The sequence below is a fragment of the Zalophus californianus genome, chromosome 14, assembly GCF_009762305.2.
Source record: "Zalophus californianus isolate mZalCal1 chromosome 14, mZalCal1.pri.v2, whole genome shotgun sequence".
NCBI lineage: Eukaryota > Metazoa > Chordata > Mammalia > Carnivora > Otariidae > Zalophus > Zalophus californianus.
The window spans coordinates 93,574,758-93,589,082 of NC_045608.1; the positions used below are offsets into that span (position 1 = coordinate 93,574,758).

General features: G+C 59.6%; 1 protein-coding gene across 7 annotated transcripts in view; it reads left to right on the forward strand.

Annotated features, from left to right (window-relative positions):
• The first annotated feature begins 2,881 nt into the window (after positions 1 to 2,881).
• Positions 2,882 to 14,325, forward strand: part of NFATC1 (nuclear factor of activated T cells 1) — a 106,567-nt gene continuing 95,123 nt past the window's right edge. For 3 of the 7 annotated variants that reach the window (XM_027600795.2, XM_027600800.2, XM_027600796.2), the window contains exon 1: positions 3,269 to 3,395. In XM_027600795.2, coding sequence (XP_027456596.2) covers positions 3,269 to 3,395 — 127 coding nt within the window. Of the gene's footprint in view, positions 3,396 to 7,223; positions 7,535 to 14,325 lie in introns of those variants that run through there. The other 4 variants (XM_027600799.2, XM_027600794.2, XM_027600793.2 and 1 more) reach the window with 3 other exon arrangements.

Sequence of the window (14,325 nt, forward strand, 5' to 3'; positions counted from 1 at the left end):
CCCTGCTCTGGTTTGGAATGTGCATCCAGCAAGGACAGAGCACTGACACTTCACTCGGGGTGTCTGAGGTGATATCCAGGGGCAAGAAGCAGCACCTGGTTGTCCAGTGGAGGAACAGGAAGAAAGTGGGGGAAGGGGTGCTGGCCAGAACACTGGCCCAGGAGCCTCTGCCCGGGGCAGCCTGTGCCGAAGCCGCCCAAGAGGATGGAGCCCCCGGGGCCAGTCGGGTCTCCCAAGTGGGAGGACAGCAGCGGCCTGCAGCGCAGCCCCAGCAGGCCGAGCTCTGTGGGGACCTCCTGACCCTGTCCCGGAGCCCCGACGGCACCGGGCCCGCGCCTCCATAGCTCTTGTGCTTAAACCCAGAACCCAAGCAACAGGATCGCCCGGGGGCTCTAGAAAACATTGAGCAGGGTGGACGACACTCCAGGGCGCTCCAGGAGAAAGGATTTGGCATCCAAAGGGATTTTGAAAATGGTGAGCCTCTCTGGGTGTATTCGCCCCAATAATCCGCAGAAACAACAGTAACCTAAAAATAGTCTTGTTTTCTGTCCTAAGCTCCTTTTAACTTCGTTAGTCATCACCAACCCTTAAAATAAAACCCGTGTAACGTCTCTCCTGGTAGCAGCTATAAACACACCCCGAGAGGAGGCCGAGGACCGAGAGAGGCGAGGCGAGCGCAGGGCCGCGGGACGGAGGCCGCGGGAGCCGCCCGGGGCGGACACGGGGGCGCGCTGGCCTCGGCGCTGCCGCCGCCTCCGGAACTCCCTGCGCCCTGGCGCCCCGCCACCGTGGTCCCGGCAACGGCATTAAACACAGGGAAACAGACGGGGATTCCGTCACCGGGCGGGGGAGTAAGGAGGGCACTGGGCGCTGACAGGAAAGGAGCTTTTCTGGATGGAGTGAAAATTCTTTATGAAAGAGGAGGAGGAGGAAGAGGAAGGGATGAGGAAATGGGGGGAGGTAGAGGAAGAGCAGGGGAGGAGGGTGGTGGGAGGAGGAAGGGGAGCGGGGAGGAGGGGAGGAGGGGGAGGAGCCCGTGGGCCGGGCGGGCTCCAGGCTCAGGAGCCGGGCTGGGCGCGGGGGACGGTGCGGGAGGGGCGGGCAGGAGGGGATGGGGGTCAGTCACTATTTTACTACAACTTGCCTGACCTCCCTGCCCGCCTCCCGACCCCAGGCGCGGAGCCACTAGGACCCGCGGCAGCACCGTCTTTGAAGGGGCGGGGCGAGGGCGGCGCGGCCCTGGCGCCCCCTGGCGGCCTCCCACGCAAGATGCGCGCCCCTCCCCCTCCCAGACTCAGCGTCTTCGCCGCGTCCCCCCCCCACCCAGCCTCGGGCATCCCGAAGCGGTCCCCCAAGTCTCAGCATCCTCGTGGGGTCTCCCTGGATCTCAGCGTCCTCGCGAGGCTCCCTCCCACCCCAGCTATGGTATCCACCCGGGGTCACCCTCTCCCTGGGCCTGGGGCACCAAGGCACCTGCCAGGCCCAGTTCACCGAGGGGGAGCAGGTCTTCAGGTGGGGACACCTAGAAAGTGCCCTTACAGCCCCTCAGACACCCGTGAGGGCGCGGCGGCCCCGCCCCGCCCCCAACCCCGCCCGGCCAAAGACGTAGGTGGAAAGAGGGATTTCAATTCTGCCCCCAGCGTCCTGGATAACCCTATAGACGGCGGTGGTGACGTGGGCACCGCTTCCGCTGGGCACCGTCCTATAGTTCTATTACTAATATGGCACCGATTAACCAGCGAAACTCAGCGGACGGGTCAAATGTTGCACCGCCCCCCCATTCCCCCAGGCCCCGGGGCGTGGAGGCATCTGGGGCATCCACAGGCGTCCTGCAGGCCTCCCGGGTCCCCGCGGCAGACACAACTTTGCTTTTGGGGTTATTTGAAACCACATAAGGGTGTCGTGCAACAGATTTATGATTTTTATACACCAGACATTTTAACCGCCCTGACGCTCCAACCCCTTGCATCCAAGGCCAACACGAAAATATGGTCCGGTTTTGGCCCGGGAACTGCGCCGAGGAGAGGCAGGAGGTTTTGAGAAGTGTAAAGTGAACCGGACGGCGTTGGGGAGGCTTTCCCCGAAACCAGCTCTCAATCTCAGACCCCTCCCCCATCGGTTAGAAGCCCCAGAGTCGTGCCTTAAAGTGCCCCAGGCCCTCCCGGGCGGCCGGGCTAGCGGCTGGGAGCCCCGGGGCGCTGCGCTCTTGGTTCTCCCCGACCTCCCCGCCCCCCCCAGCGAGCTCACGCAACAGGCAATCTGGGTCGCTCAGATATTTACAGAGTAAAAATGACAATAACTCCACGTCCCGGGACTGCCATGCAATCTGTTAGTAATTTAGCGGGATGGGAATTTCCTTTCTCGGGCCTGCCAGTGGAAGCGCTTTTCCAAATTTCCACAGCGGGGGAAGCCTGCGATTTTACATAATGACTTCAGCATGCAGGGCTCTCTAGGCCCCCCTCGTCTCCTGCTCCTTCCGCCCCCTCATTAAAGCAGAGTGTGACTCCCTTAGGACACGGGCCGGACCCCGGTGTCCGGGCCGGTTCGTTCTCCGGGTGCGCCCAATTCGCACCCCGTGCGCCCCTGCCCTCCGCGTGCGCCCCCGCCGACCCCCGTGCGCCCCCGCCCTCCGAGTGCGCCCCTGGTCGCCCCCCGTGCACCCCAGCCGCCTCCGGCGCACCCTCGTCGGCATCGTGAGACGCGGCCCGCCCCCCGTGCGCCCAGCGGGCCGGGCGAGCAGCGGCCCGGCGCGGGGAGGGCAGGCGCTCGGCGACTTGTCCTCCGGGCCCTGCGCCGGCTCGGGCGGGGGCGTGATGTCACGGCAGGGAGGGGGCGCGGGAGCGGCCGGGCCGGCGGGGAGGCGGGGGAGGTGTTTTCCAGCTTTAAAAAGGCAGGAGGCAGAGCGCGGCCCTGCGTCAGAGCGAGACTTAGAGGACTCCGAACTCGCCGGCACAGTCACCGCGCCGGATCCGGCGGCCGGGCGCGGGCACCGGGGCGCGGGAGCACACCTCCAAGCCCCCGCCACCCCGCCACTCCGCCACCAAGCTCGGGTCCCAGGGCCGCAGCTGGGCCCGCCACGCACGCACACGCCCCTCAGTGACAGTTCTCCCGGGCGGGCGGCGCTGAGCCGGGCCCGCGCGCGTCCGCTGGGGAAGAGGTCTGCCTTCCCGGGAGACCTGGCCGGGGCGGCGGCGCCGAGCGCCCGCTCCTCCCGCTCCCCCTCTCGCTCTTCCTGCTCCTCCTGCTCGCCGCCGCCGCCGCCGCGTGGATGCCAAGTACCAGTTTTCCAGTCCCTTCCAAGTTTCCACTCGGCCCTTCGGCTGCAGTCTGCGGGAGCGGAGAAACTTTGGGGCCCGCGCCGCCCTCCGGCGGCACCATGAAGTCGGCGGAGGAAGGTAAGCCGGAGAGGCCGACCCCGCCGCGGGCCCCCGCGCCCCCAGCCCCGAGCCCGCCGCCCGCGCCCCGCGGGGTCCCGGCCCGGGCGGGGCGAGCAGGCGCGGCCAGGGTCTGCCGCCGGGAGGGGCGCGGGCGGCGGGCGCGCGGCACAGATTGGGAAGCGGTGTCCCCCTGGTGTTTCCCCAGAGCAGCCCTGATTTCGAGCGCGCCTTCTTGCCAATAGGTGTCTCCTCTTCTCCAGCGCTGAGCGTAGCCTTGCGGCGGATCCGCGGCCGAAACTCAGTTCAAACGCAGGCGGTCTGGGGACCGGGCGAGGTTAGGGCCGTCACAACCACAAGAAACGCTTTGCGATGAAGGAGGTTTCTTTGGGAATGAAGCCGGGCCGGTTTCTTCCCCAGTGGGGAAAGGCCACCCTGTGGTTTCAGAGACCAGCCACAGGACGTGAGGTGGGGGGTCTGCGCCTCCCCCGAGCCCTGCTGGTGGCAGAGTCTCTCCCCGTCCCGGGCGCTGTCAGGCTGGTGGCTCGACCCGCAGGACTAAAGGGCATCAGATGTGCTGTCTGGACACAGCCCCTAATTCAAGCCATTTTGCAACCTCATAGACGTGAGTTCCAGCCGTAGTAAGTGAGTCAGGATAGTGTGAAAAGGGACCGCCAAGTTTTACGCCGCTTGTTTGTAGTCACGAAGGTGCATAAGTGTCTGTCCTGAAGCCACTCCTGACAGTGAGTCTTGCAGAGTCCCCTCACCCCACCCACCTGGCCGAGCAGCCTGGAGCACCTCCTGGGTATGCTCCTGCAGGCATCTGAAAACAAACAGCCTCTGGAAGGGGCAACCGACATCCCGTTTAGGGATCGGGATAGCAAATGTGCCCCGGAAACTGGGAGACACCTTTCCAAATGCCTCATCAGTGCAGGAGGATTTTATTTAAATTATTTTAGGAAACCCGGCAAACTTGCCAGTGTGTAGCGAAGACTATTTTCTGAGGGCAGACAGGCTTCTGGGGAGCAGCCGCTTCTGGCACCTTCCTGCTAAGGACCCCCAGTGGCCCTAGAACTACTCTCCTCCGAGACCCACAGCTTGGAGAAAGTCCCTGTCCCTAACCAGGATGAGCCCCAGGTGTGCCCTCAATAAAAGGAGATCAGTTATTTTCTCCATGTTTTGTATCAGTGAAAGAAGAGGTATGTTTCTTACCATTTCATCCCAGTTTAGGAAATACTTAACTGTAAGCATCAGGTAATATTTATGGGACAAGCTCTTGCTATCAGAACAATTTCTAAAAAGTGTGCTGAGGTTTTGGTCTTAACTTCTTGGACACCTTTTTCAAAGTCGGCCCACATATTTTTTAATACTGCTTTAAAAAAATGCACGTCTTTCAAAGTTTAGATTTCTTGATTTGAACAGTTGGTGGTCCATCCCGCAATAATCTCTTCTCTTTTACAAGAAAAAAACCATCTATGGGGTGCTGGTGATTCTTCCTGTTTCCTACTTAAGAAAGTGCATTTGAAAGGGCCTCTGCAGAGGTAGCGCCCAGGTGCAATGAGTAAACTCAGTGAATGTGGGTATGTTTTCTAAGAGCTGCAGCATTAGGCAACAGAAAGTGTGATGGAGTCCTTCCCGGACCCAGGCCGAGGGGATGAGAGGCATGCGGCTCCTGCAGGTCAGCGCCTGCCTGGCCGGGCGCTGGGGGACATGATCTGTCCTCTCCCCAAGGCCTGACTAAGGCATCAGCTGCCCATGTGAGAATGTGCTCGATGCCCCAGCACTTCCCTCTAGTCTAATGAGCATCTGGGTTGAAGCTCATTAAGCACTGTTGTTTCTGAAGGCCCTGTGCTTGTTTTTCCGCGTGGAGAATGCAGAGAAATGCAAGGCCTTGTAGGTAGCCACCCACCCACCCATTCCGAGGTTGCTCCACACAGAATGCCCTGGGGCTCTCCAGAGCAGAACAAAGCGCGCTCTGTTCTCCGGACACTTAACTTCGTGGCCTTGTTTCCTAATCCAGATTAGAAAAGGCCGTGGTGCTAGCGCCTTGCTCTATCACACCCAGTGCTGGAGCTCTGAGCGCCGTGAACACCCGCAGCCGCTGAGAGGAAGCGCCAAGCTAAACATTTTCATCGGGACAGGAGTGTCTGCTGAATTGGCAGTAGCTCCAAACCTTGTACCAGTTGAAAGGCTCAGCAGTGCTGGCGGTGGGGTGGGGGGCGCGGTTTGCTGGTAAGAGGAGCATTTAGAAAACTGGCCTGTGCATCTGGCTACTTTGGTTGGGGATCCGAAACCAGGTGGGGGGCAGCTCAGCCTCAGGCAGAGCGGGGGCTGAGCCTCCATCCCCCTGGCCAGGTGGGAACTGGGTGGGCACCTGTGCATGCGGAAGTGTGAACCCACTTTCTCTCGAACATTGAACAAAAAGCTGTAGTCTACACTGACGGTAAGGGCTGTTACTTCCATGTAAATTTTTGGTGGGGATTAGAGGCGGCTTCGGGGAAAACAACTGGAAAGAGAAAATGAAGTGCTGCTTTTCAACAGAAACACTCTATTTGCCCGAAGGTCAGCAAAAAAGCTAACTAAAACACAACCCTCCAACATACATCTCAAAGTGAGGACTATTATTAGAAACTAAATCAGGCCAAAGTGAACCATAGTTTATCACTGGAGAAAACCAGCCATTTGAAAAGGGTCCTGGGAGAGAAGCATGGCGTGGGGCGGGGGTGCCGCAAGTGATTTGCCGGTTATTTACTTCCGGAAGGAGCAATACCCGCAGGGCCAAAGGGCCAAAGGGCAGAAGGGAGGGCACGTGCTCATTGGCAGCAGAGTTGTAGAAATGGACGTCTGTACCACCCTACCCTGCTTTTTCTCGAGTCCTGTGAAGTCCCCCCTGCTATTCCAGATGTTGGTTGCACATGGTGCCAAGGCACTGGGGACAGTCAGAACAAACAGCTGGGAGAAAGAACATAAGGCAAGAATTGTGCGGGGATGGGCCTTTACCCTCCGTTTGCTGTGGCCAGGCTGCTCCGTGTTCTAGCCTTGGGTTTGGATGCCCGCGCACTCAACCTTTGAAAGCTCTGCAGTTACCTGTGGACATGTAGGAGAGTGAACATGTATTTTAAGAAGTTGCGGGGCCAAAGTGAACGGTGTTACAAGGAAGCCCCGGTGGCAGTGGGCGCTGGCCTGGAAGGAAGACGCCAGAACTCAAAGCGCACAGCTCCACAATGCAAAGTCTCCTTTCCCATCCGTATGGGGGACTCCCATTTTCTTGGCACTTTCGGGTGATATGTTTAGCTTGTTCCAAGTGGGAGGGAGAGCAGCTTATAAAGCCAGCCGGGCTGCCACTGGACTGCGTGTCCGCGCTCGGGCGGACGTGCATGTTGTGGACTCAGGCACCAACCAAGACGCGCTAACTCCTCACTCCGCAAGAGGCCCAGCAGTTTGAAAGCCGTTTTTTTGTTTTGTTCTGTTTTGTTTTTTAACTTTTACACAAATTCAGTAGGCTCGGGTGCAGTCGGCCCTTTCTTTGGCAATCAGTCTTGATCTTTGCGCCACTTGGGGCCGCGCGGGTGTGCGGGGCGCGAGCGGGGGTCCCACCCACAGGCTCTCGGCCCGCCCCCCGCCCCCGGGCCGCCTGGGCGCGGGCCGGGGTGCACGTGGACCCCCGGGCGCGGGCGGGGGGCGGGGGACACGAGCGAGCCGCGTGCGCCCCGGCTGCCCGGAGAGTTTATTTAAAACTCGGAAGCCGGCGGCCGGCGAGCGGCTTGTTTATGTCAACCCGGAAACAGCAGGGGGGCGGGGGAGGGGCGCGGGGGCGGGGGAGGGGCGCGGGCGGGAGTCACGTTACCCGGGGACGCGCGGCCCGGCGCCCGGCGTAGCCGAGCCTGGGGCGGCGCGACCACAGGTGCCGGCGGCCGGGGCCGCGACCCGGGCCCCGACCCCGACCGACCCCGACCCGGGGTCCCGGCCCCCGAAACCCCAGACCCCGACCTGACCCGGCCCGGACCCTGACCCCAGACCCTGGACCCCGAGCCCCTCCGCGGACCCCAACCCCGACCTGCCCCGTACCAACATGACAGGGCTGGAGGAGGACCAGGAGTTCGACTTCGATTTCCTTTTCGAGTTTAACCAGAGCGACGAAGGCACCGCCGCTGCCCCAGGTGGGTCCGCGCGGGGCCTGGGAAAAGGGGGGGGGGGGCGCGGGCGAGGGGTGCAGGGCCGTTGGAGTGCTGTGTTCGAGCCTGCAGGGCCGGAGGTGCAGGACCCCGGGGGTGCAGGGCTGGGGGTGGTGCGGGGTGCAGGGCCTGGGGGATGCAGGGGCGGGGGTGCGGTTCTGACGTGCAGGATCAGGGGGTGCAGGGACCTGGGGTGGTATCTGGGGTTGGGGTGCAGGGTCCCCCCGGGGTGCAGGGGTCTGGGCCGGGGGGTGCAGGAACCAGACGAAGTGGCGATGGGCTGGCCTGGGGGGTGCCCTGCCCCCACGACGCTGGGGAACCTACTAAAAGGGATCCAGTGTAATGGGGAGTTGTGGGTGGCTGGGAGAGGCCAGCACTCTCGTGTGTTGCTCAGTGTGGACTTCGGGGTCAGGAGGTGAGGTCTCCTGCCTGTGGGTCACACGTGTGTGGGGTCTGCCGAGCAGTCCTGCTGGAGGAGTGTCTCCTCCAGGCTGCTGACACCAGGGGACACAAGTGTCCAAGGCCCTGGACTTGGACACTGTCGAGGGACAGGTGGTGAGCAGCCATTGCCAGAGGGCAGGAGGCCATGGAGCCCCTCCAGACCTGTCCCTGAGCACCCTCGGGCCCCTGGCCCCTCCCAGAAGCAGCGTTAAGTGGAACCAGCCCTCAGGGGCTCGGAGCCCTTTTCTCTTTCATTTTCTCTTCTCTGCAAAAATAAAGGTTTCAGTTAAACAACAAATAAAGGAAACCTCCAGGTTTCTGGAGTGGATGCTCTTGAGTAAGGGTGTGAGCTACCGAATAATCCCAGCCAGCTCAGGCTGCCGGCAGTGTCTGGGGGGTTGGGTCCGGGGGGGGAGACCCCAGCACTGGCCCCCACCTCTCCTTTCTGTCCTGCCCACGTGGCGGAGAGTGAGGAAGCTGCCCGCGGCACACTTGGCTCGCACACGACGGCGTCTCTGTGGTGATTGTATAATATTTTCCATGTCGTTCACCACCCCTCTTTTAAAAAACTGTAACGTCCTGCTCATTTTTAAAAAATAAACGTTCCAACCAGGCAGAGGCTGCCTGAACTTTGTTATCCGCGCCCCGGCTTCATCTTCGGCGGCGGTGGGTCTCCAGGCCTCCGGGGTCGGCGGGAGCCAAGGCAGTCGTCTGGCCCGGGATGGAAGTGGAGAAATGGTCTCCGAGGCCTCCTTGCTTTGCTGCCCGGGTCTGGCAGGCCGTGCTGCTCTCCCGGAGCGCCCCGTCCCAGGATCTGCATCGCCCAGGCTCAGTCCTCTTAGCAGGTGTCTGGTGAGAGGCGCGGGGTGAAGACCACTGTATGGCGTGACAGCCTGTCTGGACAGGCCTCCCTCTGCGGTCCTGGGCCCTGTGGCTCTCGGGGACCGTCCCTGCGCCCTCAGGGCTGCTGCCGTGCTGGAAGGCTGGTGTGCACAGGGCACAGGCTCTGTGCCTTCCGTGACCGGGGGCTCCGAGAGCCAGGGAGGGCCTCACCGCCTCCTTGTGCCTCCCAGAATGTCTGCTCCAAACTCCTGACTGATCCGTGAGCCAGTAACGTTCTTAAGGCTGCCTTTAATCATCTTGGCTAAGTCAATGCCCTAGCCCCAGGCTCCCAGGGGGGCACAGTCCAGTGAAAGCCTCCTTCAGGAAGGCCTCCAGGATCCGGGTGCCTGGGGCCCAGCATTCACCAGGCTCTGGGAGAAGGGAGGCCTCAGGCAGCTTGGAGACAGCTCTGGGCAGAGGAGGCCAGGCGGAGAAAAGAAAGGCTTCTTCCCCTCGTCATGTGTTAGAAATTGCTAGAAAACATTCATTTTTTTAACATATTTTTCTGACAGATATTCATGTTTTCTTCCTTCATTTTGTTAAGATTATTTTTTAAGAGCAGTTTTAGGTTCACAGCAGAATCGAGAGGAAGGTAGAGAGCTCTCCCCTAGACCCCCTGCCCTGACATACCTCAGCTGCCCCATCATTTAACACCTGCCCAGAGTGCAGCACCTGTTAACTGCGTGGGACGTCCGTGGACGCGCCATTCTCGCCCACAGCCCACAGTGGACATTAGGGCTCACTCTCGGCGGTGCGAGTGTGTTCGGGCTTTCCCAAACGCACGATGTCACGTATCCGGCATAACACTACCTACGGAGGAGACTCACCGCCCTGGAAATCCCCCGTGCTCGGCCTGCACATCCCTCCATCCATCCCCCAGCTCCTGGCCACCACGGGTCTGTACTGTCTCCATGGTTCTGCCTTTTCCAGAACGTCTTAAGTTGGAGTCCTACAGGACATAGCCTTTTCAGACTGGCTTCTTGCACTTAGTGAATCGCACTCAAGTTTTCTCTGTGTCTTTTCCGTGGCTTGTAGCTCATTTCTGTTTAGGGCTGAGCAATATCCCATTGTCTGGATGCAGCACAGTGTATGAATCCATCACCTTCCGAAGGACGTCTGTGGTTGCTTCCGGGTTTTGGCGATTATTAGTGAAGTCTTTTGTTTTTGTTTTTATTAATTATATTGTAATTATTAAATATTAAGTTAATTATCACATTGTTGTATTAAATTGTTACGTTGAATTCTCCAGCCCTTAATGGATGATAGAAACGGCTTCACATTATTTCTGGAATGAGCCTGGATATAAATACGTGAACGGGTGACTCACACTGAGTTGGGCCGTGAGGCGAGGTAACACAGCCCTTACAGATCATACCGCACACGGGGCTGGGCCCTCTGTCCAAGGGCACGGGAGCCCTGGCCACGGTGGCTGTGCTCCCTGGCGTCTGTCACGGTCCCCCGCGCTGTGAGCAGCGTCCTCCGCTTCGAGGAGTCAGTGCGGGGGGGGGGGGGGGGAGCCTCTGCGCGCGTGGTCACTCCCGTCACTGCGTGCCCCCCTCAGGCCTGTGGCAGCCCCAGGGCTCGTGTCTTCCTCAGGGCTTCAGGGCTGGAGTCCTTTTCCACAGTGCTCGGCAGGAGCAAATAGAAACCGTTAGTTGAGAGAAAGAAAAGCGAATTTTTAATAATTTGCCCCAGGGCTGGGCAAGAGTGTTGTTTGCTCTCCCAGGGCCTCCGTGTGTCCCTGAGGCCACGGGCCCTGAACCCCGTGGGCAGAAGGCTGGCTGGGCGGAGGCTGTCCCTCTCCGGAGAGGAGGGGGCAAGGAGGCCCGTCCCTTCGGTCTCAGGAAATAGCTGCTCACTGTGGGCTGGGAGGCGGGCGTGGTCCTGCTTCCCACCGCGCTCCTGTGTTCTAAGCGATTTTGGCCCCAAAGCTGCCAGGGCTGTTGCCCTGGCAACTCTGGAGGAAGTTGGCCAGGCCTCTGGGTCGGAGCTGGACTGTCCCCAGCAGACAGGCCGCCTCACGCCCCAAGAAGGCAGGTCTGCAGCTGGGCGCCGCGGGCGGCCCGTCCAGTTCACGCAGAGAGGGGAGTCTTCGGAGGGACCTTTATTCCTGACTCCGTGCCCAGCAGTGTGTCGGTGATGGGAGGAGGCCAGGGTCTCTGGTGCCGGGGACTCGGGGCGGGTGGGCCCTGCACCCAAGCAGGGATCTCAGGGGGCACCCTCCACTTGTGGGACAGGCATCCACACGCGTCCTCTGGGCAGCGCACCCTCTACAGTTTGTTCCAAAGTTCCAGAGATGTTCTCTCCAGGGTGGTTCTTTGTAGGACTTTTTAATTTTGTATCTTTATCAAGGAGCACTGAAGCTGATAACAAACAACTTGGATGTTTCTTAGTTCTTCAAAAACAGGGAATGAGAAGGTGGAAGCCTGAGGTGACAAGATGTGTGTAGGGGATGCCATCAGGGCCCCCCCGTGAGCTGTGCTGTGCAGGGGGGTGCAGGGGGGCACCGTCAGGGCACCCCATGAGCTGTGCTGTGCAGGGGGGCATTGTCAGGGCACCCCCGCAAGGTGTGGTGCGCAGGGGCACTGGGCTGGACCGAGGACCCGATGAAAGGCGAGGTGTGCTTGTTTCTGGAACTCACAGCAGTGTGTGCTGGTGTGACGAGGCCGTTCTCCTGGCCTGAGTGATCTTTCTTCTGGCAGGTTGTTGAGCCCCGATGGCTCCATGCACTTCTGTGTGTCCCCCACGGCCGCCCTGGCCCTGGCCGCTGACGCAGTGCCTCCCAGGTGCTCAGTGTAAACAGCGCCCTGCAGCAAGCTCCGGGCAGGAGTGTGTTTTGGTTTTGTGTTGTGTTGTTTTGTTTCCATTACCTGGGAAATTCTCATCCCGCTGCCTGGTAGCTTCGCAGTGCCCCCGGTGGGGATGTCTGCTCAGGCCTCTTGGAGGGCAGGACCCTGCGTCCCAGCCGCTCGGCTTCTCCATCCAGCTTCGTGTCCTGGGGTTCGACGCCAGCAGATGCCAGAGGGGAGAAGCCAGGCTGGGCGTCTCAGTTTGTGGGAGACCGGGGGAGCCCGGGCCGCTGCATCTGCCTAGCGCGCTGGGCCCACGGAGGGCAGGTGCTGGGCGCAGATGCCGTTGGCTTCGGTAGAAAGGACGTGGATATACCTTTTTGGTGGTTGATCAGAAATGACAAAATTGCCTGGTTCTGAAATAAATTCTTTCTCAGAATGAGAGGAAATCCTTTTGACAACTCCAGCGTGAATTTGCCGAGTGCTGGACCAGCCTGGGTGCCGCACGCATCCTCCGCCCACCCTGGTGTCCATCCTCGGGTCCCCAGAGCACCTTGCCCGGGGCTTTGCGACTCCAGGGTGGACATGTGAGAACCAGGAGGCAGGGGGCAGGTCATGTCTTCAGAGGATGAGCCACGCTTTTATTACTGGTTAGTGCAGTGAACCGTTTTGAATACGCTCTCCATGATACTTGCTTTAACTGGGGCAGTTTCTTTTGTACTCACCTGCGCTGTAATTTAATGAACGATCCTTGGCAAACAGCCAGGCGGCAGAAAGTGACCCTAACGGGTGCTGAGCACTTTAAGTGGCTCCTGATGTGACGGGAATCAGCCTGAACATCTCGGGATTGTTAAGAAGGTTACTGGAAATATCTTTATTCCATGTAAATGTAATCCTTTGAATAGTGAAATAATTCAGATTTGAATACGTTTTAGGTGGGTAATGAAAGCAAACCGGGTGGGAGGGAGGGCAGGGCGAGGTGCCTCCTGTGGCGGGAGACAGCACCCGGGGCCCAGGGGGCGAGCTGGGACCTCCCCCTTGCATGTGTGTTTGTTCTAGAAGAGAGACCTTTATTATCCAGCAGCCCCCAACTCTTTGGTTGAGTGTTCGTAATGAAGTTCAGGCATTTAAGGCTTTCATTTTGTAATTTGTTTAATTAAGGAAAAGTCACGCTTTAAGTGAGTCTTTTTTTTTTTAATAAAACTTTATGTTTTTTTCTTTTCTCATCGAATTCTGATTATTGACAGACTGGTTTACATAAAGGCCCCTCTTAGGAAGTTCTGGGAGTCAGGGGGTGCTTTCTGTCCTACACCCTGTGTCGTCCAGACCCTTGAGAAGATTGTGCTCATGCGCACACTGGTCAGACCCGCCTCACTCTGCCATTTCACCCAGAACCCCCAGTGCCTGTACTGCCCTGTGCAGTTGGAGCCTCGGACTCCAGCCACCCAGGGACAGGGGCTGAGTCCCGGGGGGAGCTGGTGGGGAGGCCCCCAGACCTGCTCCACTGATTGCTAGGATTTGTTTTTTAAATCTTGGGATTACCTTCCTGCCAACAAATGTTAGTGCAACCGTGGGCTCAGCTCTCTCTTCTAAGTTGATTTTTAATTTTTTAACTAGTCTACTCCCAATGTGGGCTCAAACTCACAACCCCGAGATCAAGAGTTGCACGCTCTTCCAACTGAGCCAGCCACAGGCGCCCCATCTCTTAACATATATTGTAGACACACATAATACTCTTTTAACTGGGGCAGGAAACTCAGGGAACGGTCCATGAAACCTCCCTGGATGTTGGACAACCTGGGAGAGTCCTGGGAGCTGGGGAGGCCTGGGGGCCCTTCGCAGGGGCATCACGGACTCCTTGCGGGCGTGGCTTCATGACACACGTCTGTACTCCACACGGCATCTAATAGTTCCCACCAGCCTCACGCGTCCTGCTTTGTCCGCCATACTTGGTGGTTTCTCTTTAACATGGAAACACATTCTTCCCCGGATGCTAGGTCCTCGTGCCTCCCACAGGTACAGGGGCTCCAATGCAGGGCCCACAGTACAGGTGTTCACACCAGCGGGGGTGGGCCAGGGCCTGGGGCGCCTCGTCTGTCTGGGAAGGTCTGGCGAGGTTGTCCCTGTTGTTAGGACGTTGGCGCCTCAAGGTCAGAGATGCTCTGGGAGCAGGCAGGCCACACACCTCACGGCTGCTGTTTGGACACCCCCGCAGACAAGGCATAGCCCCTCGTGCCTGTGGGCTCTTTGGGGGCCCCCGGGGTGTGTCATCCACCCCAGAAGCCAAAGGGGAGCTGAGACCACAGCAGAGTGGCACCGTGGTTCTCTCTCTGTGGGCCCAGGAAGGTGTGTGCGGCCAGCACAGGGTGACGGCCACCTTGGCGGAGGTGGCCCCCCAGGGGTGTTGGGGGCAGACACGGAGCAGGAGGGGCTGGGCTGGGACATCGGCCAGAAAGGGGTGTGCAGCCTGGACCAGCCGCTGTTGGGAAAACATGGGTTCAAGATGCCTTAGCACACATGGTGGCCCAGAAGGCGGGAGTCGGTGGCCAATCGTGAACCAGATGCCAGGGATGGAGGGAAGCGAACATCTCTTTAACTCAGCTCTGATTATATGTCAGACATGATAAAGTTATCTGTGGAAGTCTACGTCCTAAAATTCCTGGC